The sequence below is a fragment of the Euprymna scolopes genome, chromosome 7 (genome assembly GCF_053919585.1).
Source record: "Euprymna scolopes isolate OS-2025 chromosome 7, ASM5391958v1, whole genome shotgun sequence".
NCBI classification, from domain to species: Eukaryota; Metazoa; Mollusca; class Cephalopoda; order Sepiida; family Sepiolidae; genus Euprymna; species Euprymna scolopes.
The window spans coordinates 166,304,430-166,318,062 of NC_136488.1; the positions used below are offsets into that span (position 1 = coordinate 166,304,430).

The 13,633-nt window shown below is 31.6% G+C and overlaps 2 protein-coding genes across 10 annotated transcripts in view; one reads left to right on the top strand and one right to left on the bottom strand.

Annotated features, from left to right (window-relative positions):
- LOC145280126 (uncharacterized) overlaps window positions 1–307 on the top strand; it is a 176,818-nt gene extending 176,511 nt beyond the window's left edge. For 4 of the 5 annotated variants that reach the window (XM_080131890.1, XM_080131887.1, XM_080131888.1 and 1 more), the window contains one exon: window positions 72–215. The gene's annotated coding sequence lies outside the window, so the exon portion shown is untranslated. Of the gene's footprint in view, window positions 1–71 lie in introns of all 5 variants that reach the window. The other variant, XM_080131886.1, reaches the window with a different exon arrangement.
- Window positions 308–9,949: 9,642 nt separating this feature from the next.
- The window catches only part of LOC145280128 (putative ATP-dependent RNA helicase DDX43), a 114,504-nt gene continuing 110,820 nt past the window's right edge, over window positions 9,950–13,633 (bottom strand). For all 5 annotated transcript variants that reach the window (XM_080131895.1, XM_080131893.1, XM_080131894.1 and 2 more), the window contains one exon: window positions 9,950–10,154. In XM_080131895.1, coding sequence (XP_079988021.1) covers window positions 10,035–10,154 — 120 coding nt within the window. In that variant the 3' untranslated portion in view covers window positions 9,950–10,034. The remainder of the gene's footprint in view (window positions 10,155–13,633) is intronic.

The window sequence follows — 13,633 nt, forward strand, 5'->3', positions numbered from 1 at the left end:
TTGTATTTTGACTGGACTATTGATATTCAAAAAAAACTGTTAAATTGACTTCTTATTTATTTATTTTTCAGATTTGTTTCTTGAAAGTTAAAAACAAATGCAGCTGTTCGTGATAATGACGATGACCGCCAACAACTGAATATGTGGAGCAAAAGATCTTAACGCCTTTCACATTGACAATCACATTTTGTTGCTTCCACCCTCCACCCCCACCCATGTTTTTTTTTTTTCTTTTTTTTTTTTTTTAATTTAATTTTTTTAACAGGTGTGATTACAAATCGTTATCTAAAAAAAAACACCAAAAAAACATTTGGGCTCAACAATACAAAACAGTGTCTGTATCTTTTTTGTATTAGTCAAACATATGAGCTTGATTTTAATTTTGTTTTATCTAGACGAATACACACACACATACACACACAATGTGTATTACATATAAATATATATGTGTGTGTGTATGTACAGACATCCGCACATATATATATTTAAAATTTATATGCATACAAGTAGAAATAAAAACTGAAACTTGTGTTTTATTTGAAGATAATGCGATAAACATTGAAGAATGTAAATTATTTCCAGTAGAATTTCCAATCAATTCATGCCTCTCAGTATGTTCTTGCCCAAATCATTTTTTTTTTTTCATTTTGTGAAAATTCTGGAAATTGAGTTGCAAAATCGCAGAATATTTTGATCTTTAAATGATTTGAGGATGTAATTCAGCGTTGAAGAAACACTTGTGGACGATTTCAATTTCCCTTAATTTTTCCAAATATTTGTTCCATTATTTTTAAACTTTTATATATTATATATATAAAAAAAAATATATCCAACCGAAACATATCTTTTAATACAAATAGGTAATGAGAAACTTTGAAGATGCGAAACACCGTTTTTTTTTTTTTTTTTTTTTTTTTTTCTTATTGGTCAGCATAAACTGCATGGCTCATGTGTTATGTATTTTTGTTAAGCTCATTGTGTGTGTGTGTGTGTGTGTGTGTGTGTGTTTTAATCCTAAATATGATCTGTGGTCTGGAAAATTGCAGAACTCTGAAAGCATTCACAACCCTTTCTCTGAAAATGACCACTATAATAGCTAATTTGCTATGGAGACAGAAATATCAAATTTATGTCAAGATTCTGCATCACTTCCAAAATTTCTATAAAATCGGTTTTCTTGTAAAATCCATTGTATTTGTATTCAAAACGTGTGTGTGTGTATAAATGGTGAGAATAATGGAAATAGTATTTCAAAGAAATAAAGATAAAAAAAAAAGAAACTAAGTTATGTGTTCATCAACGTTTTGTCTTTATTGAGAGACTTTCTCTGGTTGAATGAAAACAAAACACCAGTACAAATATTTGAAAATATATTTTTGATGTAATGAAATGTATGACCCTATTCCATTTCAGAAACAAATGGAAATTCAAAAAAGAGGGCGGGGCATGTTGTGAAAGAGAGTTTTTTTTTGGGTTTTTTTTTTTTCTTTAATAATTTTTTTCATTTCTGAAATGGAACAGGATCATACATTTCATCAAAAATATATTTTCAAATATTTGTGTATTTTTTCTTGATTTCACTTCAAATCCAGAGAAAGTCTCCTAATAAAGACAAAATGTTGATGAACACATAACTTGGTTTGTTCTTTTTATCTCTCTCTCTCTCTCCATATATATATATATATATATATATGCAGGTTTAAATACCAGTTTTCTCTCATATTATTTTTTTCAATGATGTTCTCAATGTGGCAAGCAAAGTTCTGCTTTCAGGTGGTAGTTATCAAGCCCAAAAGCCACTCAAAGATAAGGGTTAATGAGTGTACGGTACTCATTGAGATAAGTGTATTAATAGTTATTGGTGGAAATGGAGTATTTAAGGGTAGTGGCTCAACAAGAACTTGGATTTGAAAACAACCATATTGTAGTCAATTTCAAAACAGTATTCCACAGGCGAGCAGTTCTAGGGAAGAAGTTTTATTCATGGAATTTGAATTTAGATTCAGGCACAGATAAAGATTGAAAGAAATTCTTTATAGTTGTTTCAGCTAGGAGAATGTTTTTTTGTGAAAGGTTGACGAGTTGGGGGGGGGGGGCTCTAGATTGAAGCTCAAATGAGCACTTACTATGAAAATAATGATAAAACAGAGACAAGCTCGCAATGTCTCTTCTGTAGGAAAGAAGTTGCAGGAAAGAAAAAATGTCATCACCTACTAGGTTTTGAAGCTGGCTTTGAACTTTAAGGCAGGATAAGGTACTCTGAGCAGCTCCCACCCGGATATGGCAACAGTATTCCATTTTAGGACGTATTTTGCTCTTGTACAGGTAGACGATTGCGTTAGATACCTTCTTAAGCGATAAAATGATGCAACCATTTTTCCAGCAACGTTGGCAACGGATTTGATGTAACTCTTCTATTTCAGGTCAGGGGTGAAAGTCAGACCCAGAAGTTTGTCAAAACAGGAAGCCTTTTAGACGAGAGCTATTCATATCAATTGGGGCCAAGTGGGGGATCAGAGCGTTTATGCTGAAAAGAGAAAAGCTTGGTTTTCGGTGTGTTTAAATTAACCAGCCACTTTTTACCCATGCTCAAGGTCTGCTGAGAGAGAGACTCCAAAGAGATCTTGGTCGTTGTTGACTTCCCATGTGTGGCCATAGATCGTAGTGTCATCTGTGTTCAGTTTTTTAAGATGCATTTTGAAACCGTTTTGTACATTTTAACTTATGCAGAAATAAAATGTTTTTACTTTTTATTTCTGAAAAAAAAAAAAAAAATGTTTAAGGTAAATTATTTTCAACAGTTGAATTTTTTTTTTTGTGGTGGTTGTAGTGAGGTGTGAAGCAGATTTTGTTATTTGCAAATTTAATTCATTCTATGTTTAAAGATGGATATGACAAACGTCCTAATATCTATTCCTCTATTTTGCAGAAAACCTTCCTAACCTTCATATTTCTTAAAAAAAAGAAGAAAAAAAAAAATCTTAATCCCAATCACATTATTTCCTTTGATTCCTTGACCATTTTTGTGTATAAGACAACTTGAGATCTCCTGATTCTTTTGAATCTAACTATATATAGAGAGAGCCCACAAATGTTTAAAAACTTGAACAAACTTGTTTTTACTTAAATTCAACAAAATGACAAGAAAAAAATGGGTTGAAGTCTCATTTTTTTTTACCTTGGCTTTATTTATATATTTTTTTTAACTTTTCGTCCTATTTCTTGCTTTTATGTTGCATTTTTTTTAAACAGTTTTAATCTTTCGTTAGTGCAGTTTTAATGCACTTTTCGGATGAAGTTTAACTTCACCTTGAATTTTTTCTTCGTCTTCTGAACACTTAAGAAAGAAGATAAAAATGAGTTTCTTTCTCTGTTTAACTGAACAGAAATAAAGTTTCCGCTTTTCTTTTAGTTCTAAATTAATTGAAAAAGCAAGAATGTAAATGGGATAAAACTGTTTTTGGGTTTTTATTACAATCCACAGAAGTACAAAAATATTGTCCAAAAAAACAAATAAATTTAAAGGCAAGATAAGTTACTTTTCTACCTAACTGGATAAGTTTTTAGGGTTTTTATTTAATGCAGATGTTTGTTTGATTGGAAAAACATTCAAGGCTTCTGGAAAACAAGAAAAAAAAAAAATGGCCATGTCTCTTACATCTTTGAAGTCTCGACAAAGACTTCAAAATAAAACAAAATGATGATAGAAACTCAATAAATGTCACCGTAACATTTATTGGGTGGACTTCTACCACCATTATGAAATTTTTGTCAAACTTATCTTGCCTTTGATAACATTTATTTGTTATTTTTTTTGTGACACTTTTTGTACCTCTGGATTGTAATACAAACCCCTGTTTTTTTTTTTTGTAAAGCCATTTATTCAATTTTTTTTTAACATTTGTAATTCATTGACAATTATTTTGCTAGTATTTTTTTTTTTTTTTTTAAATAATCTAAGTTGACAAGAATCTTTTAGTGCAAACATATCATTCATATCAAAATAATTTTACTGATCTCTAATTGGTTTGCTTTTATTGGTCGCAATTGGAAACTGTCTAGAAGTTTCTATAATTTATATTAAATTTGATGATTGACTGGACAGGAAATGAACTTTCATTATAATAACAAAATAATTTTTTATTAATATCAAAACTTGACCCCCCCCCCCTCCCCCAATAATTTACTTTAAAAAATAAAAAAATTCTTGCTGGATGATATCAAACTGACATTTGTTTTTGTTTTACTTTTTTGCCGATTGAAATTGATGTTTCTAATTTTTATTAGAAAAAAAGTCATTTTTGAAGTTTGTTGAAAATCTTTCCTTTTTAAAGAAATGTTGCCTTAAATCAGGTTATAAAAATGTTTTTATGTTTAAATATTGTAGTTTTTTTCTTCATCACTCTGAAATATGAAAAATTTTTTTTTTTGTACTATCCATTAAGTGCTAAATGTTTTAAAAAAAAAATATTACTTTTATAATGGAGTTTAGCCAAAACATCCCTCTGCATCTCTAAAGTTTGCTTTTTAAAGAAGAATTAAGTTTTTGTGTGTGGAGGAGGGCCTACCAACGAAGTGAAATCTAATCCTAAAACTTTGAAATTTCAATGAATTGGAATTCATGGTTTTCTATTCTTCATCAATTGCAAAACATCCATTTTGTTGTCCTGCAATAATGACCTTGAACAAGTCTTACTCATCCACCCCCACTTTATCTGAAATGTATTTTTTAAATGAAACTCTCTGCTGTGTCTATATTCTTCTTTTATAAAATCATCTTATTTCTTTCTATTTTTATGAACTTTTCATTATTATCTCCTCCCTATTTTTTTTTTTTTTTTAAAATCGCAGTTTTTTTTTTAAGGTTTCTTCATTTTTATGCATTACAAACTCTTCTTAAACGGTTTCTCATATTAAACTCAATGTGAGAAAAATAAATTTGAAATCTGTTTATTCTTTCATCTCATTGCAATAAACATTGATATCAAAGAATTATTGAATGTCCGAAAACAACCGGAATTGGATTTTCGATTTTATCATCTCGACATTTGCCATATTTTTGCTGCACTGAAACTGGCCTTTCTTAGCACAAATATCTGTGTTCTGTCTACAAAGTGGCCTTAACCAAAGTTTCTCTCTCAATCATTCTAATAACATTTGTTTTTCTCAATTTCTCCAGTTCTGCTCTTTCATTGTACGGAATGGTTATTGCATTACTGAAGGGGCAGATCCTTCAGAATTGATGAAATACAGAAGTTGACACGTAACCCCCCCTCCCCTCCTCAGGGATTTCAATTTTGCCCAAACGCAACATCTGAAGCATATTACTTGTTTTGATCGAACTTTTATCGTGAGTGTTATTTGTCAATCAATTTTTTTTGACACATATGAAACCACAGCCATAAAACAGACCAACTCAAAGAATACGAAAATATCTACAGAGCCAGTAACCGTTCTCCTTTCTTTCCAAGACAACCAACATGCCTGAAGACGGTCAAAGGCCAAACCGACTGAAACGTTGCACAAGTAACACTCAAGATGAGAACAATAGTCTGATCAAAACAATATAAACAATCAGTCCTCATCTAAAAAAAACAAAAAAAACCTCAGAACTAAAGCATAGTTTATCTTTTTTCGATTACATGCAACCGATTTAAAAAAAAAAAAGAAATACACGCTTATACAGTCTTAAATTTTTTTATTAAGTGAAAAGAAAATCTTTGAAAAAAAAACAAAATCACTCAGAACGTTTGTAAAGGGAAGTAATTACAATTTTACTTTCACTAGTTGGGGGGAGAGGGGACAGGATTTCAAGCAGTTTTATTGCAGTTCCTCATCTTTTCAACTGATGGAAATATTCATTTCAGTCGATCAACAATCATAAATCCTGTTTTTTTTTTTTAATATTCTGATATTTGCTTGTATTATTTTTATTTATTTTTTTTTCTTAAGTTTCTGAAAGATTTAGTAAATAAACTCTTCTAATCTTAATTTTTCTTTTCTTCTGTCTCTACTTTTCTACAAGCTTTATTATAATTTTGCTTGTTAGATGCATGACCTCTTTCTAAGTTTATTGAGTCCTGCAAGAACCTACAGCCTGTTATAGTATATACTCGTGTATCTTGCAACTTTTTGAAGATTAATTTTCATGTGCCTGACAAAGACTCCAAAGTCATACGTTTGCATATATGGTGAGTTCTTGTTCATACACGAGCAGAACATTAGATCATTGGTTCCCCAAAATATATGGTGCGTTAATGACATGAAAAGAATGTTTTTATTTTATAAACAGCATAGATTTACAATTCAAAATATGGAGTGCATCTTAAGGAGAAGCAATTTTTAAGTCGTATATATAAATTTTAAAATATATATTTCAGAAACTGAAGGATATGATAAAATAATCGTTTACGAGTAAAATTGGAGGGTTGCAAGATATGCAGTAATTTGCTCGTATTTCAGGGTTGCTTTTTCTTTAATGCATCTTTCTACAATCTTTTCTAAAATTAAATATATGTAAACTTATTTAAAACGTAAGGTGGTGGCTGTAGTGTAAGCAAGAATTTCTAGTGTCTGATTTTCAGCACATGGATGGCGATCAAAACTTTGAAAATATTGGCAATTTTAGATCATGTTGGATCTGCTTATGCACCGAGAACTTGTGTTCAATGAAAAGAAAAAAAAAATTTTGGTCGGTAGTATGAGGATCGAACCCGAACCTTTGAGGCGAAGTTGGAAATTAAAGTGAAAAAAGAGTGACGTTAACCATTGGCCCATCGCGAGATACTAACGGAAACACGTTTGAATTTATTTAATTACTTAGATTTGGCAGGTGCACGTTTTAATGACTTAATGAGGTCAATTTTGACTGCGGGATAGTATTTCATTTACTGCGGCAACGCTTCTTTTATTTTTATTTTCCCAAGATGTTTGTGAGAGGGGGGGGGGGAAGGACCAGCTCCCCTTGTCCAAATTGAATAGCAATTGTCTGATATAAGGAAAATATTTCCACATTGATCAAATCTGATTGCTTTTGGACCTTTCTGGCGATCGAGACTGGAAAAATACCGCCAGAATTAGTGTCGCTTTTATTATAGGAAAAAGACTAATCCACATGTGACGAGCGAAAACTGTTGAATATTTATCTTCCCGAAGTCAAGCAAATTAAATAGACAGGTGTGCTCCGTTGTTAACTCAGAGATATGATTTATGTGATATAAAAAGTTTTAAGTTGCGAGCCGAACGACCGCTTCTCTGAAAAAAGCCTTTCTTGGACATACAAAGTGAACATACATACACACATTTTCACTTATATATATAGATAATGCATATATGCACACACAGAAGAGAGAAATAGATTTAAAGCAAGAATCAATATTCAAAAAGAATTTCTTTTGGAATTTACAAATAAAAATAAATATGCATTCAGAAACTTGGTCATATCTTTGAAAACATTTTACAAGTTTAATTTGAAAATTTAGAAAAGCGAATGTTGGTTTTTATTAAACGATGAAAATCGTTTTTTATTCTGCGACTTTCATTGCTAAAACATAGAATTAATGTCTTTTTATTTTGTTGGTATTAACCCTAAGGGTCAGCGTCTAGTGAAGAGAGAAAGACACATGTTTGGTGTTATTGACAGCTGCCATAAGTCGGAATTGATGTAGGTTATGTGGTTAGTGCAAATTTTGAATGGAGAAAATTGGTCAGGAGCTATCTATTGTGATTGAAAGTGACACTGTATTCTGAGTGAAATTGGAGATGTGCCGCTGTACCACTCATGCTCTCTACCGATTCAAGTTGACTAAGGCTGTGACAACAGCATATTCTTTTCATTGTTTTGACTCTTTAATATATTTATCTGACACAGTTAATCATCCGAGAACCACATCACGATAAAAGCATAAGATATCAATGGATACACACTCGAGAATCAAAACAATGAAAAGAATATGCTGTTGTCATAGCCCTAGTTATGACAACAGGACCATTGCCAGCATCCTCAAAATGCATTGTTGGATTGCTACAAAAAAAAAAAAAAAAAAAAAAAAAACGTGCCCAGGGTGATGATTTTGGTTTCAAGTGAGGGGTCACATATTTAGTGTTGACTTTCAAGCCAACTTCAAAGTATACCTGGAGGTGTTGAAGAGCGTGGTGATTCCCTGGTGCAATCAGGTGGCTGCTGGCAGACCCTGGGTGTGGCAGCAGGACTTTTCACTGGCCACAAGTTAAAGCAAACTAAGCTTAGCTCCAGAAGTGCAATGACTTTATACTCCCCCCACTGGACTATTCCATTTAGTCATATATTGAGAACACCAAAGCCAGCCTGATCAAAGCTCTACCGACGTTCCGGACATGTATCAGGGCAGTGATTGAGGCTGAAGGCAGCTACACTGAATAGATGTCAGCTTTATTACATAACAAGTTAGCTGAATTGATATTTTAGTATAAGTTTTAGAATTAAAACTATAATATTTTCTTTAGGGTGAAACTTATCGATCCACTTAGCATCATATTAAATAAATCTTAAGATGCTATTGTTGGCATTAGTTTCCTGATTTTTCTAGAAAGACAGCAGGTACTGGCAAAAGAGACCACATAATGGTTACCAACATCCTAATTGAAAGTATTTTTATTTATGTTTTTTGGGGAATAAGCTAGATTTGAACTTGGAACACCCAAGTTTTCAGCCTGTATCATAAACCCCTTGACAATCATCATCAACAGCTGTACTAATAAAGGAACATGCACATATTGATGGGAAGTGATTGTTTTATCAAAATGAACACAGAATCAAAACCAAAAATGGAGTCTGAGATTTGAATTTTTTTATTTATTTTTTTTTTTTGGGGGAAAAAAAAATTTGAAATAATTCATAAAATATAAAGTCAATTCATTTTTAAAAAAATATGTTACAGATAAATGGGACAAAAGCTTAATTTACTTTGCCTAACTTTTTTCTTTTTATAATGAAATATTTTGGTTGTAAAACAAATTAGTCCAATTGTTAAATAATATTTGGGGTGGGGTGAGTTTCATTTTCATACAAGGGTTTCACAAAATAACTGAAGCAGTACAAATTTTATTTTAATATTTCAATCATTTTATGAAAAGTGATAAAAGGTTGAATTGCGGCAGGTTATTTGACCTACCAGTTTTAAAGAAAAATTATTGAAACTCGTCTTGGCAGGAACAGTAATCGTACAGATCAACGGTGAAAACAAAACCATATTTTTTTTAGCGCATTCTGTTTTAGATACAAAACTATTTAATATTACACATGTAATGGGACAAAAAACGTTTGCAATGTGTCAATATGCTAAAAAAAATGTGATTTTTTTTTCCTCCACAAAATAGATTCTTACAGGAGGTCATCACACTCTTTTTGTATTGTTCAAAACAAAATATCAAAACGCCCCCGCCCACTATATAAGTGGTCTTCTATTTTTAACTTCAAAATGTTCTTAGTCACAATCTTATATATCTCATTGCATATACACTTATTTTATTCATATTTTGGAAGAGAACTGTTTACGCAGTCAGTCTTTACAATTACTGACACAATTGTTGATCACCTAAACAAGTATCTGCTTAGTTTTCAAAACTTATACGTTTAAATACTTTTAAATGCTTAAAAAAGTTTTTTTTTAATCCAGCAACCAGAGTAATTCCAGCCCGATTTTTAAATTTACTGACAAGCATTAAATGAAAACACCTGGAAAGAAATCCGACTTGTGTCGCTAAAGTAGTTCTGCTTAGTTGAATCAACATGGTTTTTCTTTCTTGGAAAGTAAAGGCGTGTTTCAATTATTTTGTATTACCCTTATATTTTAGCATAAATATCTCCATTTTAAAAAAATATACATTTAGACCAAATGCAAAAATAATTTTAACATTTCTTTGTTGTTTGCATCAGTACATGAAATTGTAAGAATGACAAGTCAACAAATTATTTTCAGAAAATAATATATTTTGTTCAAACAAACAAGTGTTCAAGATGGAAGATCTTTAAATGGAGCAACGCATCAGTTTCATCAGAATTGGTTGTTATAACGAATCCTGCGAGGTCCTGAACTGAATCTGCCTCGGCCTTGGTTTTGAAGTTGGTGGGCAGCATAACGCTTAGCCATGTTATGTAAAAAACCTGGCACTGGCTACAAAAAAATAAAATAAAAAAATAAAATAAAAAAATAAAAATAAAATAAAAAATAAATAAAATGTTTAAAACAGTTGAGTTTTAATACATATATGACCAAATGATTAGACAGAAAAAAAAGAGTGAATGGAATGTAAACGTCATTTTGTGATTGCAAAATAGAAATTAATGCAGATGTTTACTTTAAGCAAAAAAGGCAGAAAAAAAAGGGCTGTAACTCTTAAATCTTAGATCCTGCTAGGGACAAAAATAATATCAGATGGATGGCAGCATATGAAGGAGCATTTATGAGCACAATAAAGTGATCCACAATGAAAACTTTAAAAAAGTCAGAAATTGACCAAATATGTTCGGAAATTTGATGAAATGTTTGTGGTGCAAAAGAGAAAGGAATTCTTTCCACATTATCAAATGCATTCGTGAACAGTTTTTTTTTTTTTTGTAATTTGTTTTATTAACATTAAATGAAACTCTTTAGTCATATTGACATTTTAACGATAACCTTGGTACCAGTGCAACTCCTTTAATTTCCTCTCCAGTCACAAGAGTTACAGCCCCCTTTTTTCCTGCCTTTTTTTTGCTGAAAATAAACATCTGCGCAAATTACTGCCAACTGATGTTTTGAATAATAAAATATGCCACAAATGTGCTTTTTTTTTTTTTTTTTGTATAAAAAATCAAATTAAAAACTGGTAAAATAAAATTCGACATTTTTTGACTTAATAGAAGAGATGAAATAAATATATTTTTATCTATTTTAAAATGATGAATTTTTTTTTTAAGCAAAGTGTCAAGTAAAATCATGGAGAATTTTGAAATTACACACACAAAAAAAAAAAAAAAAAACAATTTTCAAATCTAAAAATATCTGACTATATATAAGAAAATTATCTTAAAATATTTTTACACCCATAATTTTTTTTAAATAAAATATTTATATTACTTGTATTGATCGAACTATTCTCATCTTGAGTATTATTTGTGTAACATTTTTGTCGGATTGACCTTCAATCGTCCTCAGGCATGTTGTTTGTTTTTGGAAAAGAAAAATTACTGGGTTCGTAGATATTTTCGTATTCTTTGAGTTAGTATTTGTGAAAATTGGTTGACAAAGGGAAGGTAACTAATAAAGATCACCAAAATTTCAAGGGTGTATAATGTTTTTTTTTTTTGTTCTACAATTAGAAGCTCCCTGGCCTGTTTAGTAATTTTTCATTTTTTAGCATATGTGCTGTCTTCTTGAGTCACCTGATCCTCCACCTTGCATCCCTGTCAATTATTTTGATCTCGTTCCACAAATGTGTTCCTTTTTCTTTCCATATGTGATCAGCTAGTCCAGACTTTGCAACCTCTACCCATATCATGGCTTTACGGTATTGTTCTAGCCTTACCTTTAGCACTGAGGACAATCGAATGCCAATCCGACTGAAACATACAAATAAAACTGAAGATAAAAACAATAGTTTGATCAATACAAGTAATATAAACAATTAGGCCTCATCTCAAAAACTATTTTTTTTTTAATTTACCCAAGATAATATAATAGAAAAATAATTTTGTAGAGTCGCATGAAAATTTCATAAATCATAAGTTTTAAAAATATACTAAAAGACTGCCTGGCCTTGTCTGATTCTAAGATACACTTAAATTTGGTTTTGTTTTATGACATTTCAACCCTTTTTGATTATTTAATGCTAAGTTCTGTAATTTGGAATTTTTTTTTGTTGTGGGTTTATTTATTTGAGCTTTTTCAGTAAATCAAGTCAGGCTTTTTGGGTCATTAAGTGATGTATTTTTTATAAAAGTAACCATTCTTCTATTGTGCGTATGATTTTAAAAAGTTTGTTATTTTGACAGTTATTCCATTGTTCTTGCCATTTCTTTGTAATGAGATTAATTAGTTGTTTGTAGTCCAAGTGAGGAATTTTTATTGCGGACTATTATCCTCATCTTAATTGTTGTTTCACAACATTTTGGCCAACTATTCCTCTGACCTTCGTCGGGTGGTAACCGCGACGGGATAGGAACTCCGAATCTCCTAACTGCATTCTTAACAATTACTGCCATCTATAGTTGTTGTCGTCTCACCACGTTTTGGCCAAGTAAGCCCCTGGCCGGCTTTGGGTAGGATTGAAACCACTATCTTCAGACGATTCTCACCTGGAACCGTAGAGATTCAATGTCTATCAACTGCTCCACAGGCCCTGAAGGATTGGATGGTTTTGGTCTTATAAATCCAGGTTTTTATTCATTAACTGATCTTCCATGGTCGTGTCCGTACCGAATGATATATTATTTAATTGGAATTCATTCAGATGAGTATTATTTATTTATTGCGGACTATAATCCTAATCTTTCTTAGATGTTGTTTGAACAACAATTCAAAAGAGGATAACAGTCCACAATAAATAATACTCATCTCAATAATGAATTCCAATTAAACAATATATTGTTATTTTTTGTATATGTGTTTGTGTGTGATGTATTTCTCTTTGTGATGGTTTACTGTTATTATTAGAGCTTGACTATCTGAGCCAGTCTAGACGAAGTAAGGGCCAAAGTGGAGTGTAGCAAACTCATGGCCACTTGAACCCCAGTCTCAGCCACCAGAATCCTGTTCTAGAGCATTACAGGTCACCACCTATGGCCAACAGGTGACCTTTGAGGGACTTTTATCTTCTAAAGGGGAGAGGGCAGTCTGTATTCTGAAGCCTTACCAACAGGGCCTTTAAATGTGTAAAATTTTTTGTTTCAAGTTCTTCAAGTGTTGCATTCCGTTATTTTTTAGAAGGTTTTTATTCTTCAAGCTCTTTGTATCTTCAATCGCTATAATGTTTGGTTTGGTTGCTTTATAGTGGATTTTGTCGTTTTTGTTCCCTGTCCTACAGAACATGAATGAGTTTTGCAATGGGAGAGGGAAAAGGTTTCAGTATTAATGTTTGGTACATTTTAAGTTAGGAAACCAGTCAGGAAGTGGGGGAGGGGATAGAAAGAGGGATTAAGGAAGAAGGGGAGGAAAAAAAAGGCAGGTTGTTGTTTTTGCAGAACATAATTAAGTTCTGCAAAAAGAATTAGAAAAACAAAAAACATCAATGTTAAGTGTATTTCATCTCAGGAGGCCAATATCTTCACACAGCCTGATCTGGTAGCACCAGTATAGTATTGGACCATTCTTTGGGGGACAGTGCATATCTAAATAGGTTTTATGTTCAAGTGGAACATGCAAAATCCGATCAAATATGAAAACTTGCATGAGATTTCTCTCCTTAACATATTAGATGAGTTTTCACACCCACAAATGTTTATAACAAACATTTTCAGACTTTGATTAGAATTTACATCATCATCATCGTCGTCATAAGTGTGATTGGAATTGAATGCAATCTTCTCCAAACCAAATCTTTCCATTCAATATTAAAAATATCTTATTTCTTCCTCCCTGATTTGACCAAAACGTTGATTAAAATTAAAAAAAAA